Source organism: Theropithecus gelada, chromosome 10 (genome assembly GCF_003255815.1).
Source record: "Theropithecus gelada isolate Dixy chromosome 10, Tgel_1.0, whole genome shotgun sequence".
Taxonomy (NCBI): Eukaryota; Metazoa; Chordata; class Mammalia; order Primates; family Cercopithecidae; genus Theropithecus; species Theropithecus gelada.
In genome coordinates, this window is record NC_037678.1 from 69965579 (window position 1) to 69985407 (window position 19829).

The 19829-nt window shown below is 47.2% G+C and overlaps 1 protein-coding gene across 1 annotated transcript; it reads left to right on the plus strand.

The window, feature by feature from the left end:
- Positions 1–6914: 6914 nt before the first annotated feature.
- On the plus strand, positions 6915–16028 carry COMMD7 (COMM domain containing 7). The gene is made up of 7 exons (XM_025398143.1): positions 6915–7041; positions 12064–12120; positions 12204–12241; positions 13822–13912; positions 14223–14272; positions 14658–14706; positions 15267–16028. The coding sequence occupies exons 1-7, from the start codon at positions 6915–6917 to the stop codon at positions 15341–15343; spliced, it is 489 nt and encodes a 162-aa protein (XP_025253928.1). The 3' UTR covers positions 15344–16028.
- Positions 16029–19829: the final 3801 nt, after the last annotated feature.

Below are 19829 nucleotides of genomic sequence, written 5' to 3' on the forward strand. Positions count from 1 at the left end.
TTTTTTTTTTTTTTTTTTGAGACGGAGTCTGGCTCTGTCGCCCGGGCTGGAGTGCAGTGGCCGGATCTCAGCTCACTGCAAGCTCCGCCCCCCGGGTTTACGCCATTCTCCTGCCTCAGCCTCCCGAGTAGCTGGGACTACAGGCGCCCGCCGCCTCACCCGGCTAGTTTTTTGTATTTTTTAGTAGAGACGGGGTTTCACCGTGTTCGCCAGGATGGTCTCGATCTCCTGACCTCGTGATCCGCCCGTCTCGGCCTCCCAAAGTGCTGGGATTACAGGCTTGAGCCACCGCGCCCGGCCCTCTTTTTTTCTTTTTGGCAGGTAGAGAGTCAAGTAAAAACTTTGTAAAGTACTGATCTTTTTTTGGCATTTTGTTTTATTTTATTTTATTTATTTATTTGAGACAGAGTCTCGCTTGTTGCCCAGGCTGGAATGCAGTGGCACAGTCTCTGCTCACTGCAACCTCTGCCTCCTGAGTTTAAGCGATTCTCCTGTCTCAGCCTCCCAAGTAGCTGGGATCACAGGCCCATGCCGTCACGCCCAGCTAATTTTTTGTATTTTAGTAGAGACGGAGTTTCACTGTGTTGCCCAGGCTGGTCCCGAAATCCTGAGCTCAGGCAGTCCATCCACCTTGGCCTCTCAAAGTGCTGTGATTACAGGCGTGAACCACCGCGTCTGGCCCCTTTTTATTTTATTGATTTATTTTATTTATTTATTTATTTATTTTTTGAGACGGAGTCTCCGTCTGTCGCCCAGGCTGAAGGGCAGTGGCCGGATCTCGGCTCACTACAAGCTCCTCCTTCCGGGTTTACACCATTCTCCTGCCTCAGCCTCCTGAGTAGCTGGGACTACAGGTGCCCGCCACCTCACCCGGCTAGTTTTTTGTATTTTTTAGTAGAGATGGGGTTTCACCGTGTTAGCCAGGATGGTCTTGATCTCCTGACCTCGTGATCCACCTGTCTCGGCCTCCCAAAGTGCTGGGATTACAGGCTTGAGCCACCGCGCCCGGCCTATTGATTTATTTTTTTGAGACAGTCTTGCTCTGTCACCGAGGCTCGAGTGCAGTGGTACAATCTTGGCTCGCTGCAACCTCCACCTCCTGGGTTCAAGCGATTCTCCTGCCACAGCCTCCTGAGTAGCTGGGATTACAAGCACACACCACTACACCAGGCTAATTTTTTTTTTTTTTTTTTTTTTTGGTAGAGAGGAGGTTTTACTATATCGGCCGGGGTGGTCTCAAACTCCTGACCTCAGGTGATCCACTTACCTCAGCCTCCCAAAGTGCTGAGGTTACAAGCATGAGTTACTGCGCCTGGCCTTTTTTGCCTTTTTTAAGAAATGTTTTTCTTGTACTATTTAGTATATAATTCTTTAAAACACCTGACTTCAGCCAGGCACAATGACTCATGCCTGTAATACCAGCACTTTGGGAAGTCAAAGGGGGAGAATCTCTTGAGGCCAGGAGTTGGAGAACAGCCTGGGCAACATAGTGAGACCCTACCTCTACAAAAAATGGAAAAACAATGGCCAGGTATGGTGACTCATGCCTGTAATCCCAGCACTTTGGGAGACTGAGGCAGGCGGATCACTTGAGGTCAGAAGTTTGAGACCAGCCTGGCCAACATGGCAAAACCCTGTCTCTACTAAAAATACAAAAATGAGCCGGGCATGATGGCACATGCCTGTAACCCCAGCTACTTGAGAGGATGAGGCATGAAAATTGCTTGAACCTGGGAGGCAGAGGTTGCAGTGAGCCAAGATTACACCATGCACTCCTGCCTGGGTGACAGTGAGACTCTGTCTAATAAAAAAAATATTAACTGGGCATGGTGGTGCGCACCTGCAGTCCCAACTACTTGCCTGTAGTCTCAGCTACTTCAGACGCTGAGACAGGAAGATCCCTTGAGCCCAGGAGTCCAGGCTGCAGTGAGCCATGATTGCACCACTGCCCTCCAGTTTGCACAACAGAGGAAGACCCTGTCTCTAAAAAACAAACCAAAGAAAACCCTTCAAAAGTGACTAACCCATGGCCAGATTGATTCATGTAGACCCCACCCATGGCTTCTCACTGCTCTCTGAACTGGATTACTTTAGTTTAGTTTAGTTTTAGAGATGTGGGGGTCTTGCTTTGTTGGTTGGGCTGGTCTCAACTCCTGGCCTCAAGCAATCCTCCCACCTCAGCCTGCTGAGTAGCTGGGATTACAGGTGTGGGCAACATGCCCAGTGCAAACTGGATTATGTTAAAGGCAGTATCAGACATATCATTTTATTCCTGAATACTTAGTTATCTATCTCTAAAAAAAAAGGAATTTCCCCCTTATCAAACTACAATGCCATTATCATATCTAAAAGGAACATACAAGGTCAGTATTAATTTCCCCATTGTCTCCTGTAGTTTGTTTGTTTGGAGTGAGTTCCCATTAGGATCTCGATAGGATTCCAGTCCAGCACGTGGCTGCTGGGTGGCCCTCGTGTGCTTGCTTACTCACCAAGGATTTAACAGCTCGGAGACCTAATGGTACCTGAGAACTAATAGTAGACTTATACTTTTATTACAAGGATAAAGATAATAAATGTAACAAGGTGCTCACTTCTCTAAGTGGTAGCGCACTGCTGCTAATGTTATGATTGTCATTTTTATTAGGTGTTATCTCCTAGCTGAGATTACAGATAACTTGGCAGTAGGGTCACTATTTAAGCCTGTTTTTAATTAATTAATTAATTAATTTTTGATTAATTTTTTTTGAGACAGAGTCTCGCTCTGTCACCCAGGTTGGAGTACAGTGGCGTGATCACAGCTCACTGCAGCCTTGACTCCCGAAGCTCCATCGAGCCTCCGACCTAAGCCTCCCAAGTAGCTGGGACCACAGGTGCGTGCCACCACTCCTGGCTGATTTTTGTATTTTTGGTAGAGACAGGGTTTTGCCATGTTTCCTAGGCTGGTCTTGAACTCCTGAGTTCAAGCAGTCACCTGCCTCAGCCTCCCAAAGTGCTGGGATATAGGCATGAGCCACCACGCCTGGCCGCCTGTTTTTTTATTTTATTTTATTCTTTTTGTTTGTTTGTTTTTTTGAGACTGGGTCTGGCTGTGTTGCCCAGGTTGGAGTGCAGTGGCACAGTCTCTGCTAACTATAGCCTTGACTTCCTGAGTTTCAGTGAGCCTCCCACCTCAGCCTCCCACGCAGCTGGGACCACAAGCGCATGCCACCGTTCCCAGCTAATTTTTGTATTTTTGATAGGGTTTTGCCGTGTTTCCTAGGCTGGTCTTGAACTCCTGAGTTCAAGCAGTCCACCTGCCTCAGCCTCCCAAAGTGCTGGGATATAGGCATGAGCCACTATGCCTGGCTGCCTGTTTTTTTATTATTTATGTTTTGTTTTGTTTTGTTTTGAGACTGGGTCTGGCTGTGTTGCCCAGGCTGGAGTGCAGTGGCACAATCTCTGCTTACTGTAGCCTCGACCTCCCCACCCTGCTTGGCTGCCTATTTTTATTTCATTTATTTATTTATTTTTATTTACTTATTTTTTTGAGATGGAGTCCCACTCTGTTGCCCGGGCTGTAGTGCAGTGGCGTGATCTCGGCTCACTGCAACCTCTGCCTCTCGGATTCAAGAGATTCTGCTACCTCAGCCTCCTGAGTAGCTGAGATTACAGGCATGTGCCACCACACCTGGCTAATTCTTTTTGTTGTTGTTTTGTGTTTTTTTTGAGATGGAATCTCGCTCTATTGCCTAGGCTGGAGTACAGTGGTGCGATCTCGGCTCACTGCAACCTCCACCTGCCAGGTTCAAGCGATTATTCTACTTCAGCCGCCTGAGTAGCTGGGACTACAGCCATGCACCACCATGCCTGGCTAATTTTTGTATTTTTAGTAGAGACGAGGTTTCACCATATTGGCCAGGCTGGCCTCAAACTCCTGACCTCGTGATCACCCACATTAGCCTCCCAAAGTGCTGGGACTATGTGAGCCACCGTGCCTGGCCTTAATTTTTTGTATTATTAGCAGAGACGGAGTTTCACCATATTGGCCAGGCTGGTCTCGAACTCCTCACCTCAGGTGATCCACTTGCCTTGGCCTCCCAAAGTGCTGAGATTACAACCACCATGCCTGGCCCTATTTTTATTTTGATACTTAGCAAGATATTTGGCCCCTGTGGGTGATCCATAACTGATTTTTATTTTATTTTATTTTATTTTTATAAAAAGGAGGTAACTCCCCTTCCCCACTCCCCAGTGAGTTCTTTGTAGCCACACACACAAAAAAGAATAATCAGCAATGAAGTGTAGTCATAAGTGGTATTTAATCAAACGTTGAACTAAATTCCCCAGGACTGCCTGCCCCATGCGCCACCCTACTATTTTTCTCCATGACACTTTCCCCCGTCTTTCTTTTTTTGTTTTGGTGGGAGGGCAGTTTTATTATTATTTCTTTTTTGAGACAGAGTCATACTATATTGCCCAGGCTAGAGTGCAATGGCATGATCTCGGCTCACTGCAACCTCTGCCTCCTGGGTTCAAGCGATTCTCCTGCCTCAGCCTCCCGAGTAGCTGGGATTACAGGCGCTCACCACCATGCTCGGCTAATTTTTGTATTTTAGTAGAGATGGGGTTTCACCATGTTGGCCAGGCTGGTCTTGAACTCCTGACCTTGAGATCTACCTGCCTTGGCCTCCGAAAGTGCTGGGATTACAGGCGTGAGCCACTGTGCCTAGCCTCCCCCTTCTCATACCCTGTGTGGCTTATGTGTTACGTTATTGCTGTGGTCTTTCTCCTGCCAGTAGAATGGAAGCCTCATAAGGGCAGAGATTATTGTCTGTTCAGTTCGTTGATGTTTCCCAGCATCTCTGTGAGCCTTACAGGGTGGCTTCAGCTGGTCAGCCTTCGGGGTCAGTAATGACTGGATGAAAGCAGCTCTCCATCCTCTCCCATCTGCTTCTTTCTCCGGGAGTTTTCACCAAGCCTGTGTCCATTCCTTGGGCTCCCATTTGTACACTGAATAAGAACAATGTTTGCTGTTTTTCCACCTGTCTTGGCAAAGCTGAAATCCTCGCCCTCACTTCCATTTGTTTTGTCCTTCATATTGTTTGACAGCTTTGAGGGTTTAGCTAAGGCAACAGTTCTGGTGAAAATTGGTGCCTGTTGCTGGGTGCATTGGCGCACGCCTGTAGTCCCAGCACTTTAGGAGGCCGAGGTGGGTGGATCACCTGAGGTCAGGAGTTCACAAAGAGGCCGGGCACGGTGGCTCACACCTTAATCCTAGCACTTTGGGAGGCTGAGGTGGGTGGATCGTGAGGTCAGGAGATCAAGACCATCCTAGTCTCTACGAAAAATACAAAAAATTAGCTGGGCGTGGTGGCATGCACCTATAGTCCCAACTATTTGGGAGGGTGAGGCAGGAGAATCACTTGAATCTGGGAGGCATAGGTTGCAGTGAGCCAAGATCGCGCCACTGCACTCTGGTCGGGGGGACAGAGTAAGACTCCATGTCTCAAAAAAAAAAAAGAAAAAAAGGACCATCTCAAAGTTATCTGTGTTTGAAGAAGAATTTTTTTTTTTTTTTTTTTTGAGACGGAGTCTTGCTCTGTCTCCCAGGCTGGAGTGCAGTGGCCGGATCTCAGCTCACTGCAAGCTCCTCCTCCCGGGTTCACGCCATTCTCCTGCCTCAGTCTCCTGAGTAGCTGGGACTACAGGCACCCGCCACCTCGCCCGGCTAGTTTTTTTTTGTATTTTTTTAGTAGAGACGGTGTTTCACCGTGTTAGCGAGGATGGTCTCAATCTCCTGACCTCGTGATCCGCCCATCTCGGCCTCCCAAAGTGCTGGGATTACAGGCGTGAGCCACCGCGCCCGGCCCTTTTTTTTTTTTTTTTTTTTGAGAGAGAGTCTTGCTCTGCCGCCCAGGCTGGAGTGCAGCAGTGGCACAATCTCGGCTCACTGCAAGCTCCGCCTCCCGGGTTCACACCATTCTCCTGCCTCAGCCTCCCGAGTACTCCCGAGTAGCTGGGACAACAGGTGCCCACCACCACACCCGGCTAATATTTTGTGTTTTCAGTAGAGTCGGGGTTTCACCGTGCTAGCCAGGATGGTCTCGATCTCCTGGCCTCGTGATCCACTTGCCTCGGCCTCCCAAAGTGCTGGGATTATAGGTGTGAGCCACCGTGCCCGGCCCAGAAGGATGTTCTTAAATTTCCCCATGTATCATGTGCTGCTGACTGCAGTGTTGGAGTTTACACAATTTTCTTTCTTTTTTTTTTTTTTTAAGCTCCGGGGTATACATGCAGAGTGTGCAGGTTTGTTACATAGTATGCCATGGTGGTTTGCTGCACCCGTCAACCCATCACCTAGGGTTTCTTTTTTTTTTTTTTTTTTTTGAGACGGAATCTCGCTCTGTCACCAGGCTGGAGTGCAGTGGCGAGATCTCGTCTCACTTCAACCTCTGCCTCCTGGGTTCAAGCGATTCTCCTACCTCAGCCTTGCTAGCAGCTGGGACTACAGACACATGCCACCATGCCCAGCTAATTTTTATACTTTTTGGTAGATATGGAGTTTCACCACGTTGTCTAGGATGGTCTCGATCTCTTGACCTCATGATCCACCTGTCTCGGCCTCCCAAAGTGCTGGGATTACAGGCGTGAGCCACCTTGCCCAGCCCATCACCTAGGTATTAAGTCCATCATGGATTAACTACTTTTCCTAATCCTATCCCTCCCCCCACCCCATCCTCCAAGAGGCCCCAATACAGTTTTCATTCTGTCTGGCATAGGGTCAAAGGTTGAAGGTCTGTCTTGTGGCTGGTATTTGCTTAGGACAAAGGAATCACCAAAGGAAAAAGCTGAAAAAGAGGTTAAGCACTTGAGACCTAGCATGATGCCAATCCATGTTTCAGGTCTGGCCTCTGCCCTCCCGAGGTAACTTCAGGATGGAGAGCTTGCTCTTCGTTCCCTGCAGCTTTGTTGCCTTCATTGTCAACAACTGTCAAGGCATTGCCTGGTACCGTAGCACCAAGATAGCTTCTGAGAATGACCTGGTGTTAGAAAGAACTTGGTGTGGGGACCCTCTGGCCTATAAGCCACTTGGCTTTGTTTCCTTTTTTTTTTAAGACAGAGTCTCACTCTGTCACCCAGGCTGGAGTGCAGTGGTATGATCTCGGCTCACTGTAACCTCTGCCTCCCGGGTTCAAGTGATTCTCCTGCCTCAGCCTCCCAAGTAGCTGGGACTACAGGTGTGTGCCACCATGCCCAGCTAATTTTTGTATTTTTAGTGGAGACGGGGTTTCACCGTGTTGACGAGGCTGGTCTCAAACTCCTGACCTCATGTGAGCCACCCGCCTCAGCCTCCCAAAGTGCTGGGATTACAGGCGTGAGCTACCACGCCCGGCCAAAGTAACACTTATTTTTATTTATTTATTTTTAGAGATAGAGTCTTGCTCTGTCACCCAGGCTGGAGTGCAGTGGTGCCATCATGGCTCACTGTAGCCTCAAACTCCTGGGCTCAAGTAATCATCCTATCTTAGCCTCCTGAGCAGCTGGATTACAGGTGTGCACCACCACACCCAAGTAATTTTTTATTATTTTTTTGTGGAGGCAGGGTTTTGCTATGATGCCCAGGCTAGTCTCAAATTCCTAGCCTCAAGCAGTCCTCTCACCTCAGCTTCCCAAAGTGCTGGGATTATAGGTGCCTTTCCTTTTTTCTTGACATTATATTATACAGATTGGTCCATCAAGAGCTACTGAGCTACCTTTTTTTTTTTTTTTTTTTTTTTAAAATGAGGTCTCACTCTGTTGCATAGGCTGGAGTGCAGTGATGCAATTATGGTTTACTATAGCCTCAACCTCCTGGGCTCAAGCCATCCTTCCACCTCAGCCTCCTGAGTAGCTGGGACCACAGGTCCATGCCACTATACCTTGCTAATTTTTTTTATTTTGTAGAATAGGGTCTTCCTGTGTTGCCCAGACTGGTCTTGAACCCCTGGGCTCAAGTATCCTCCCACCTCAGCCTCCCAAAGTGCTGGAATGACAGCACTTGGCCTTACATAATTTTTTAAAAGCCTGGATAGCATTCCATTGTAAGGATTCTTGCATTCAACATGTTTTTATTGAGTGCCAACCAATAAACTTTGCCAGGCGTTTCTCTCGGAGCTTGGGACACAGCAGTAGGCAAAATGAGCCTAGTCTTTGTTCTTATCAAGCTGATGTTCTAGTGGAAAACTTGATAATAAATATATAACATAAAGTTGGGTAGTTATAAATGCAGTGCAGAATATTCCACAGTATTATAGGAGTATGAGTAAAGGGCAGTGCTATTTAAAATAGAATGAATCTGGGCTTGGCAGCTCATGCCTATAATCCCAGCATTTAGAGAGGCTGAGGTAGGAGTATTGCTTCAGTGCAGGAGTTCGAGGCTGGCAAGATAGTGAGACTCTATCTCTAGAAAAAATATTAAAAATTAGGCAAGCATGGTGGGGCGTGCCTCTAGTCCCAGCTACTTAGGAGCCTGAGGTGGGAGGATCCATTAAGCCCAGGAGGTCAAGGCTGTAGTGAGCCGTAATTACACCACTGCAGTCCAGCCTGGGTAAAATCTTACTTTAAATAAGATTTAAAAAAAAAAAAAAAAAGAAAAAATGTAAAATAGAATGGTCAGGGATCCTTTCTGAGGAGGTAAGAGTCAGGCACAACCCTGAATGAAGTGAAGGGATGAGCTGTGTGCAGAGAACGGCAAGGGCAAATGGCGGGGGGTAGAAAGCTGCTTGGCATATTCTAAAAATAGCAGAGTAAGCAAGGGAGAGAGCCTAGGGGTTCTAAGAGGAGGCCAGAGCATGCAGGGTATTGTACAACCTTTGGATTTTACTGTGAGTGAAATAGGAGATAGTAGAGGGCTTTGAGCAGGAAAAAAGACATGGTCTGACCTGAGTTTTTGTTTGTTGTTTTTGTTGTTTGTTTGTTTGTTTTTGAGACGGAGTCTCGCTCTGTTGCCCAGGCTTGAGTGCAGTGGCAAGATCTCGGCTCACAGCAACCTCTACCTCCTGGCCTCAGATGATTCTCCTGCCTCAGCCTCCCAGCTAATTGTGTAACAGGTACCCAGCCTGTTTTTTTGTTTTGTTTTGTTTTGTTTTTTCTATTTTTTTTTTTTTTGGGACAGAGTCTTGCTCTGTCGCCAGGCTGTGATGCAGTGGCGCCATCTCGGCTCACTGCAACCTCTGCCTCCTGGGTTCAAGCGATTCTCCTGCCTCAGCCTCCCAAGTAGCTGGGAATACAGGCGTGTGCCAGCATGCCCGCCTAATTTTTGTATTTTTAGTAGAGATGGGGTTTTGCCATGTTGGCCAAGCTAGTCTCGAACTACTGACCTCAAGTGATCCACCTACCTTGGCCTCCCAAAGTGCTGGGATTATAGGCGTGAGCCACTGTGCCTGGTCTCTCCATGACCTTTCGTCCCTACTATCCACATTGCTAAAGAGCTTCCCTTGTATATCTCAGCGTGCTTTTGGGTGCAGCTTGGTTGGGTGAATTCTTGGCAGTACAATTCTTGACTATCTGGATTTGACAGATTTTCTCCCAAAAATGCTTAATCTTTCCTGGTAAATAAAGTTAAAATAATAGCTGAGCATGGTGGCGCCTGTCTGTAATCCCAGCACTTTGGGAGGCCAAGATGGGTGGATTGCTTGAGTTCAGGAGTTTGAGACCAGTTTCGGCAACTTGGCAAGACCCTGTCCCTACAAAAATTAAAAAAATTAGCTGGGCGTCGTAATCCCAGCTGAGGTGGGAGGATTGCTTGAGCATCCCGCCGGGCGGGGGGAGGTGAGCTGAGATTGCCCAACTGTACTTCAGCCTGGGCGATAGAGTGAAACCCCATCTCACTGTCTCAAAAAAAAAAAAAAAAAAAAAAAATTACAATAATAAAGCCCAGTGTTTTGGGATTGTCAAATAAAGTATTGGATTTGAATTCAGTATAAACCAAGAAGCGGCCGGGCGCGGTGGCTCAAGCCTGTAATCCCAGCACTTTGGGAGGCCGAGACGGGCGGATCACGAGGTCAGGAGATCGAGACCATCCTGGCTAACACGGTGAAACCCCGTCTCTACTAAAAAAAATACAAAAAACTAGCCGGGCGAGGTGGCGGGCACCTGTAGTCCCAGCTACTCGGGAGGCTGAGGCAGGAGAATGGCGTAAACCCAGGAGGCGGAGCTTGCAGTGAGCTGAGATCCGGCCACTGCACTCCAGCCTGGGCCACAGAGCGAGACTCCGTCTCAAAAAAACAAACAAACAAACAAACAAACAAAAAAAAACCAAGAAGCTATATTCATGGTAGTTATGAGCTAATTGGATTGGCTGGGAAGTAGCCACCTTCTCAGAGGGCCTTTATGGCTACGGTTTCCTGGGCTTTTTTATTCTGTGTGGCTTCCTTGCTCACTCTGATTTTGGAGATAAAAGATTTCCTCCCTTTGTTTATATGGTTGATTTTACCGGTACAACAGCCTTTAGGATTGTTTTTCTGGAGTGAGGTGGGGGTGGGGACTTGGGTTTAGGGTATAGGTTCAGGGCCTTCCCTTGATGGTGGTGGGCATCTTCCTATTCTTTAATTAGTCATTTTCTGGTGAACTAAAAAGTGGAAAATTTGAGAGTGGTTGCCAAATTCTGACTGGAGATGTAGCCTGCAGGTTAAACATTGAGAAGCCCAGATTGCTGGCTTTGTTTTCAGGAATTGGAGCCTAGCAAAACAAGGTGGCCACCGCAGGGGAGTGTTCCTAGGGCTTCTGAGAAGTTTTGACATCCCCTCTGGAAGTGACTTGTGAATTGTAGATGTTAGTCTGTTTGGTCCATCTTGGTGTACTGCGTGAAAGCTAATTTCCTAGGATAACGCCATCCGATAGAACTTTCTCTGCAGATGTAAATGGTCTGTAATCTTCAGTGTTCAATACAATGGTCCCTGGCCTTGTGTGATCGTTTGACACAGGAAATAGCTAGTGAGACTGAGGAATGGAATTTTAAATTTTATTTAATTAAAATTTGCTCTCAGGCGCGGTGGCTCAAGCCTGTAATCCCAGCACTTTGGGAGGCTGAGACGGGCGGATCACGAGATCAGGAGATTGAGACCATCCTGGCTAACACGGTGAAACCCCGTCTCTACTAAAAAAATACAAAAAACTAGCCGGGCGAGGTGGCGGGCACCTGTAGTCCCAGCTACTCGGGAGGCTGAGGCAGGAGAATGGCATAAACCCGGGAGGCGGAGCTTGCAGTGAGCTGAGATCTGGCCACTGCACCCCAGCCTGGGCGACAGAGCGAGACTCCGTCTCAAAAAAAAAACCAAAAAAAACTTTGCATAACCACATGCAATAGTGGCTACATAATGCATTGTGGGGCTGTAGGTGGTTGCCCCCTGTGCCCAACCTGACATTACGCTCCCCTGCCTTTTGCTCCAGGAATTCATAGCCTTACTCACTGCTCAGACCAGTTGTTCCAACCTCAAGACCATGAAGTCTTTTCTGTTGTCTCTGACTTCTCTCACACTTGCTGGAGGGATAAATAATTGTGTTGTACAATTAAAAAAAAAAAAAAATGCGCTGGGCATGGTGGCTCTCACCCCTTTAATCCTAGCATTTTGGGAGGCCGAGGTGGGCAGATCACTTGAGGTTAGTAGTTCGAGACCAGCCTGGTCAACATGGTAAAACCCAGTCTCTACTAAAGATACAAAAATTGGTTGGGTGTGGTGGTGCACGCCTGTAGTCCCAGCTGTTCAGGAGGCTGAGGCATGAAAATCACTTGAACCCAGGAGGTACAGGTTGCAGTGAGCCAAGATTGCACCACTGCACTCCAGCCTGGGCAACAGAGCGAGACTTCATTTCAAAAAAATAAATATGTTTTTAAAATAAATAAATTTGAAAATGTACTGTCTTTCTTGTTTCTGGTCATTTCAGATGCTCTTTCCCCGTGGCTGGATTGAGATCTTCTTGGAGCTGGCCAGTCTTTGAGTGTTCTTTTTATCCTTCAGGTCACATACGTTGTGCCTATTAAATACTTGTTGCTGACTAATTCACTGGTCTGCCTTTCTAACTGATTTCTCCCCTGCATCCCAGGTGCTTTGAAGAAGAGCCTCACAGCCAAGCAGGTCCAGGCGGATTTTATAACTCTGGGTAGGTCATTGGCCAAGGTTGCTCAGGGTGACTGGCTTCTGAGGCTTTTTATTATGTTAATATCTCCTTCTGTTCTCTTGTAGGCCTTAGTGAGGAGAAAGCCACTTACTTTTCTGAAAAGGTATAATTCCTCTTAATCAAGGTTAATTAAGATCCCTTGCTTTTTTTTTTTTTTTTTTTTTTTAAAGGTAGTCGCTTTCTGTCCAGGCTGGAGTGCAGTGGCGTGATCTCGGCTCACCACAACTCTGCCTCTCGAGTTCAAGTGATTCTCCTGCCTCAGCCTCCTGAGTAGCTGGGACTACAGGCACATGCCACCATGCCCGGCTAATTTTTTGTATTTTTAGTAGAGATGAGGTTTCACTGTGTGTTAGTCAGGATGGTCTCGAACTCTTGACCTCGTGATCCATTCACCTCTGCCTCCCAAAGTGCTGGGATTACAGGCGTGAGCCACCGTGCTTGGCCTCTTTTCTTTTTTCTTTTCTTTTCTTTTCTTCTTTTCGAGACAGAGTTTCGCTCTTGTTGTCCAGGCTGGAGTGCAATGGCGCAATCTCGGCTCACTACAACCTCCACCTCCTGGGTTCAAGCAGTTCTCCTGCCCCAGCCTCCCAAGTAGCTGGGATTACAGGCATGTGCCACCATGCCTGGCTAATTTTGTATGGTTTTTTTTTTTTTTTTTAGAGACAGAGTCTCACTCTGTCGCCCAGGCTGGAGTACAGTGGCGCGATCTGGGCTCACTGCAAGCTCCGCCTCCGGATTCACACCACTCTCCTGCCTCAGCCTCCCGAGTAGCTGGGACTACAGGCGCCTGCCACCACACCCGGCTAATTTTTTGTATTTTTAGTGGAGACGGGGTTTCACCGTGTTAGCCAGGATGGTCTCTATCTCCTGACGTGATCCACCCGCCTCAGCCTCCCAAAGTGCTGGGATTATAGGCATGAGCCACCGCACCCGGCCAAATTGTGTATTTTTAGTAGAGACGGGGTTTCACCATGTTGGCCAGGCTGGCCTTGAACTTCCAACCTCAGGTGATCCACCCTCCTCGGCCTCCCAAAGTGCTGGGATTACAGGCGTGAACCACCACGCCCAGCCCCTTGCTTTTATATCACGAAGAGAGAAAACAACGGAAAATGCCAAGTAAGCCGAAACCATCCATCAGTATTATCATTTCCCCAGCCTAAGGTTTTCATTTGGCTTCAAGCGAGTGTCATACGCACAGCATTAACCAGCGCTATTCAGTGCATCTCTAATCATTTTTCCTGATTTGACCTAGTCAAAAATCTGCCCATTTTCACGGATCAGGAGAAGACTTACTTGTAAAAATATACCTCCTACTTTCTCCAGTTTACTGCTCTCAGATGTCACTGTGACAAAAAGAAAAATAACAAGTGACTGATTGAGAACTTACCTTGAAGACCCCAATTTTGCAATTGTCTAGTAGAAGCCATGTGGGGGCCAGTATGATGGCAGCACAGTTTTTATTCCAAGATGGATTAAATCTTGGAATGAAAAATACAACATTAATGTTGTGGTCTGCCACTCTGTACCCTCCTCCATCCCTAGGTATGTGCATATAGGTTGAGCCCTTGGTTCTGCACCCTCCCCACTATCTGTGTCAATGCTAAATATTGCAGTGTTGGGGCAGGATGGAGAGGGGGAGATTCTTCCTATTGTAATTGACTTTGGCTTTTGCTTTTGTTCCAGTGGAAGCAGAATGCTCCCACCCTTGCTCAGTGGGCCATTGGTCAGACTCTGATGATTAACCAGCTCATAGATATGGAGTGGAAATTTGGAGGTAACTAGTTACAACCAGTCCTGGGTTATTTGGGTGGTACAGGGTCGGGGTGCAGAGGCTGTGACACAGCCACTGTGGGGAAGGCACTGTTGAGGCAGCACCTGCTGTTTTGTATTCTGCCCACATTCAGTAGCTGTTTCAATTCGTGGCTCTGGATAAGTTGACTTTCCAGAAGTACACCTTGCTGCCCTCATACTTGCCCCCACATGGCTTCTGCTGGACAACTGCAAAACTGGGGTCTTCAGGGTCAGTCCTCAATCAGTCACTTGTTATTTTTCTCTCTCTCTTTTTTTTTTTTTTTTTGTCACAGTGACATCTGGGAGCAGCGAATTGGAGAAAGTGGGAAGTATATTTTTACAAGTAAGTCTTCTCCTGATCCTTGAAAATGGGTAGATTTTTGACTTGGTTAAAAATTATCAAATCTACATTGGGTTAAATATCCATCCATTTAAATATCCATTTAAATGGATGTTTTACTGAAGTACCTTATATATCTATCTCAGAGCAGTGTGGCCAGCTACAGATGTGGTCACTAACATGCCTACTTTCAGATGAATAGATCCTAGTATGATTCATTGACATGTGATTGTTCCTGTAATCATGGGAATTGTTAGAATTTTCAGTGGTGGATGATCCATACTGCTCCTGTAGGACTCTCAGGTTGGAAGCTTAATTAAGTCAAAGGGTTTTAATTTATTTGCCCAGTTGTCATTTTAATTTAAATTATTTCTTTTTCTTTCATCAGCTAAAGTTGGTGGTTAAGAAAGGAAATCAAACCGAAAATGTGTATATAGGTGAGTCTGAATTCCCTCTTGAACCTCTTCACCTTTTCCATGTTCTCTGCAGTCAGGGGTGGTGACACTCACCACAAATCATGTCTTCTATAAAACAGTCATTGCCAGCTGTGGAGTAGCTGTTCCACTGCCTTTCCTCTCCTAAAAGATGGCACAAGGAGTGTTAGAAAGCCCTTGGCAGGTTGGAACCCCCACAGTTGAAGAGCCGTTTTGAAAAAGGGAAAGGGAGGGAACAGAATGTCTGGGATTGAAGAAGAAGGTTGATGAGCAAGAAGCTCTTGCTGTAGAAGTCCCATTGAACATCCCGAATGATACCCTTTCATCTCTGTGCTGTGGAGCTGTGCCATTTGAACACTCACTCCCTTTTTTTTTCCTATGGAGCAGAGAACCTTCTGCATTCAAGTCTCTCAGTTCTTTATTATGATCAATTACCCATCAAGAACTGCTTAGAGGTACTAAGCCAAAAAAGAAAAAAAAAATCCTCTGCGTGGAAATTAATTTTCTTGGATGATTCTGTGGAGTTGGAAACATTTATCTGAAGCTGAATTTTCTCTCCCCAGAATTAACCTTGCCTCAGTTCTACAGCTTCCTGCACGAGATGGAGCGAGTCAGAACCAGCATGGAGTGTTTCTGCTGATTTCTGTCCCTGCATCTCCTCTGGCCCCGTTCCCTGCCCTCCTCCCTTCCCTGGGTGACTGCTCTGAGAGGCACTTCACTCACAGGCCTGTGGGATGCTCCATGGGGCCCTGCTGGCTTCTTGGGAGCCCAGGTGCAAAGGGTTTCTGAAAAACAACAGGATTAAGTACTTAAAGAGCCCAACACAATTACCCCGTAAACTCTGTGTTAGGGCAACCTCCACCACCTATCTGTCTTCCAGGACACATTTTAGATACTGTGACAGGCAGGCCACTGCATCTCAGATTCAGGGGAGAAAATAAATTGTCACCTCCCCTTCAAAGTTCCAGAGTAAACAAATGGTGCCATCATTCAAGATAACATGCTAATCACCCTCCTCCCAAAAAGCAAGAGCTTGTTTATGGCTGAGGAATCGGTGGATTGTCTGAATGACATGTACAGAGCCCCCACGGATTTCTGCACACTCTGGGTCTGTGCTGGTGGAACATTGCCAGTCAGTTTTTAATGAGGCACCTGTGTGTAAATACATGCTTGGTTTTCTCTGCAGAGAACTGAGGCTAAACTCTGTCCCCACTTCTGGTTTTGCCCTGTCATGTTGTAACGAGGCAGGCCTTTTGAGGCCATTTTAGTTTGAGCTCAAGCCAACCACCTCTGTTGGTTAGATGATGAATAAAAAGGTTCTGAAGCAAAGGTCTGGATCCAGTTGTCTTTCTACTGCATGGATTAAAGAGTGGTGTACCTTGCAGAGAGCTAGTGCTTGCTCTTGTCTTTAAAAATTATCTTCCTGATTTTGTGAAGATCCTCGGTCTCCAGTGAAATTGTGTCTGTTCCAGTGCTGGAATTCGTAAGAGCAATTCCGGGGAAAACTCAGGTTAAAAGCCCCAGGAAAAAGCATAACATGTGAAATTGAAATGCTTTGTGTACAGATGGCTTTAGCCCCCACCCTAGCATGTGACTTTTCCTGCTCCTCCTCCTCCAATACGTCTTCTTCTCAGAAATTTTTTGTTTGTTTGTTTGTTTGTTTGTTTGAGACAGACTCACTTTGTCGCCCAGGCTGGAGTGCAGTTGTGTGATCTCAGCTCACTGCAAGCTCTGCCTCCCAGGTCCACACCATTCTCCTGCCTCAGCCTCCCGAGTAGCTGGGACTACAGGCGCCTGCCACCACACCCAGTTAATTTTTTATATTTTTAGTAGAGAGAGGGTTTCACCATGTTAGCCAGGATGATCTCGATCTGACCTCGTGATCGGCCCACCTCAGCCTCCCAAAGTGCTGGGATTATAGGCATGAGCCACCGCGCCCGGCAAATACCTTCTCAGAAATTTTATAAAGTTTTGAATAGATAAAACATGCCCATGATTCAAAAAGTATAGTGTAAGGTAATAACCCGTCCCCACCACTGTTTCCCAGTTACCCAGTTCTCCCCAGAAGCAGCCACTGGTTTTTTTTTTTTTTTTTTTTTTTTTTTTTTTTTGAGACGGAGTCTCACTCTGTCACCCAGGCTGGAGTGCAGTGGCCGGATCTCAGCTCACTGCAAGCTCCGCCTCCCGGGTTTATGCCATTCTCCTGCCTCAGCCTCCCGAGTAGCTGGGACTACAGGCGCCCACCACCTCGCCCGGCTAGTTTTTTGTATTTTTTAGTAGAGACGGGGTTTCACTGTGTTAGCCAGGATGGTCTCGATCTCCTAACCTCGTGATCCGCCCGTCTCGGCCTCCCAAAGTGCTGGGATTACAGGCTTGAGCCACCGCGCCCGGCCGCAGCCACTGTTATTAGTTTATTCTGTGTTCTGGAGACATTAACTGCATTTGCAAACGGATATGCATATAGTTTCACTTTTCTTCCCACACAAATGGTAGCATTATGTACACACCGTCCTGCACCTTTCTTTTTTCCATCCAACTTGGAAATTGTTCCATATCAGAACACAGAGAATTGCATCATTCTTAGTAACAAATGTACCGTTTTATTTCAAATGGATGATTTATTTAATCAGTTTCCTGCTGATGGGTGTCTAGGTTGTTTCCATTCTTTTTCTCTTACAAATAATGCCACAACAGAATATCCTTGTGTATGTGTTGTTTTGCACATATGGAGGTGTATTTATAAGGTAATTACATGGGCATGGAACTGCTGGGTCATAGAATATGTACATTTATCAGAGTATAAAAAAAGAGTAAAACAAGCCAGGTGCGGTAGCTTGCACCTGTAATCCCAACACTTTGGGAGGCCAAGGTGGGTGGATCACCTGAGGTCGGCAGTTCGAGACCAGCCTGACCAACATGGAGAAACCCTGTCTCTACTAAAAATACAAAACTAGCCGGGCAAGGTGGTGTATTCCTGTAATCCCAGCTACTCGGGAGGCTGAGGCAGGGGAATCACTTGAACCTGGAACGCAGAGGTTGCAGTGAGCCTGGATCGTGCCACTGTACTCCAGCCTGGACAACAAGAGTGAAACTCCATCGCAAGAAAAAAAAAAAAAAAAGGCCGGGCGCGGTGGCTCAAGCCTGTAATCCCAGCACTTTGGGAGGCCGAGGTGGGTGGATCACGAGGTCAGGAGATCGAGACCATCCTGGCTAACACGGTGAAACCCCCGTCTCTACTAAAAAATACAAAAAACTAGCCGGGCGAGGTGGCGGGCGCCTGTAGTCCCAGCTACTCGAGAGGCTGAGGCAGGAGAATGGCATGAACCCGGGAGGCAGAGCTTGCAGTGAGCTGAGATCCGGCCACTGCACCCCAGCCTGGGCGACAGAGCGAGACTCCGTCTCAAAAANCTAGTCTATTCCAATAGGTAACCTCTGTTGTTAGATTCTTAGGTACCCTTCCAGAGGTTCCCCCCAAACCACCACATAGAAAGAATAGGGCCAGTCGTGGTGGCTCACGCCTGTAATCCCAGCATTTGTGGAGGCCAAGGCAGGAGGATTGCTTGAGGCCCGGAGTTTGAAACCAGCCTGGGCAACATGGGGAGACCCTGTCTCTACAAAAAATTTAAAAGTTTGCCAAATGTGGCCAGGCACAGTGGTTCATGCCTGTAATCCCAGCACTTTGGGAGGCTGAGGCAGGTGGATCACGAGGTCAGGAGTTCAAGACCAGCCTGGCCAACATGGTGAAACTGCATCTCTACTAAAAATACAAAAATTAGCCAGTCATGGTGGCAGGCGCCTGTAATCCCACCTACTCAGGAGTCTGAGGCAGGAGAATTGCTTGAATCCGGGAGGCAGAAGTTGCAGTGAGCCGAGATAGTACCACTGCACTCTAGCATGGGCAACAGAGCAAAACTCTGTATTGGGAAAAGAAAAAAAATTGCTGAACTTGGTGGCATATGTCTGCTGTCCCAGCCACTTGAGAGGCTGGGGCAGGAGGATTAGTTGGACCTACGAGTTAGAGGCTGCAGTGAGCTGTGATCAGTCACACCACTGCACTCCAGCCTGGGTGACAGAGTGAGACCCTGTGTCAAAAACTAAAAAATAAACAATGGGAGGCCGGGTGCGGTGGCTCACACCTGTAATCCCTGCACTTTGGGAGGCGGAGGCGGGCGGATCACGAGGTCAGGAGATCGAGATCATCCTGGCTAACACGGTGAAACCCAGTCTCTACTAAAATTACAAAAAATTAGCCAGGCGCGGTGGCAGTCCCCTGTAGTCCCAGCTACTCGGGAAGCTGAGGTAGGAGAATCGCTTGAACAGGGAGGCGGAGGTTGCAGTGAGCCGAGATCGCGCCACTGCACTCCAGCCTGGGTGACAGAGTGAGACTCCGTCTCAAATAAATAAATAAATAAATAAATAAATAAATAAATAAAATAATATAAACAGGGCCGGGCGTGGTGGCTCACGCCTGTAATCCCAGCACTTTGGGAGGCTGAGACAGGCGGATCACGAGGTCAGGAGATCAAGACCATCCTGGCTGACATGGTGAAACCCCGTCTCTACTAAAAATACAAAAAATTAGCTGGGTGCAGTGGTGGGCAACTGTAGTCCCAGCTACTCAGGAGGCTGAGGCAGGAGAATGGCGTGAACCCGGGAGGCGGAGCTTGCAGTGAGCCCAGATCACGCCACCGCACTACAGCCTGGGCGACAGAGCAATACTCTGTCTCAAAAAATAAATAAATAAATAAAAAATAATAATATAAACAATGGGAATTTTTATTTTTACACCTTTTTTTGTTTACACAGATAATTGCACACTCTACATACTTTTGTTAATACATCTTGGAGATCTTTCCATATCATTACATAGAGTCTGCATCCTTCCCTGTGGGTGTAGCATATTCTGTTTTGTGGATGGATCATAACCTGTATGAGCAGTTTTTTGTTGTTGTTGTTTTGTTTTGTTTTGTTTTTTTTGAGATGGAGTCTCGCTCTGTCACCCAGGCTGGAGTGAAGTGGCACAACCTTGGCTCACTGCAGCCTCTGCCTCTTGGGTTCAGGCGATTCTCCTGCTTCAGCCTTCAGAGTAACTGGGATTACAGGCACATGCCACGACACCCGGTTAA

What these genes read in the sequence shown, in the direction of transcription:
- COMMD7 (XM_025398143.1), top strand. Translation starts at nt 6,915, where the DNA reads ATGGAGAGCTTGCTCTTCGTTCCCTGCAGCTTTGTTGCCTTCATTGTC. An exon ending in TATGGAGTGGAAATTTGGAG is followed by an intron (nt 13,913 to 14,222) that starts GTAACTAGTTAC and finishes TTTTTGTCACAG; the next exon opens with TGACATCTGGGAGCAGCGAA. An exon ending in TGGGAAGTATATTTTTACAA is followed by an intron (nt 14,273 to 14,657) that starts GTAAGTCTTCTC and finishes TTCTTTCATCAG; the next exon opens with CTAAAGTTGGTGGTTAAGAA.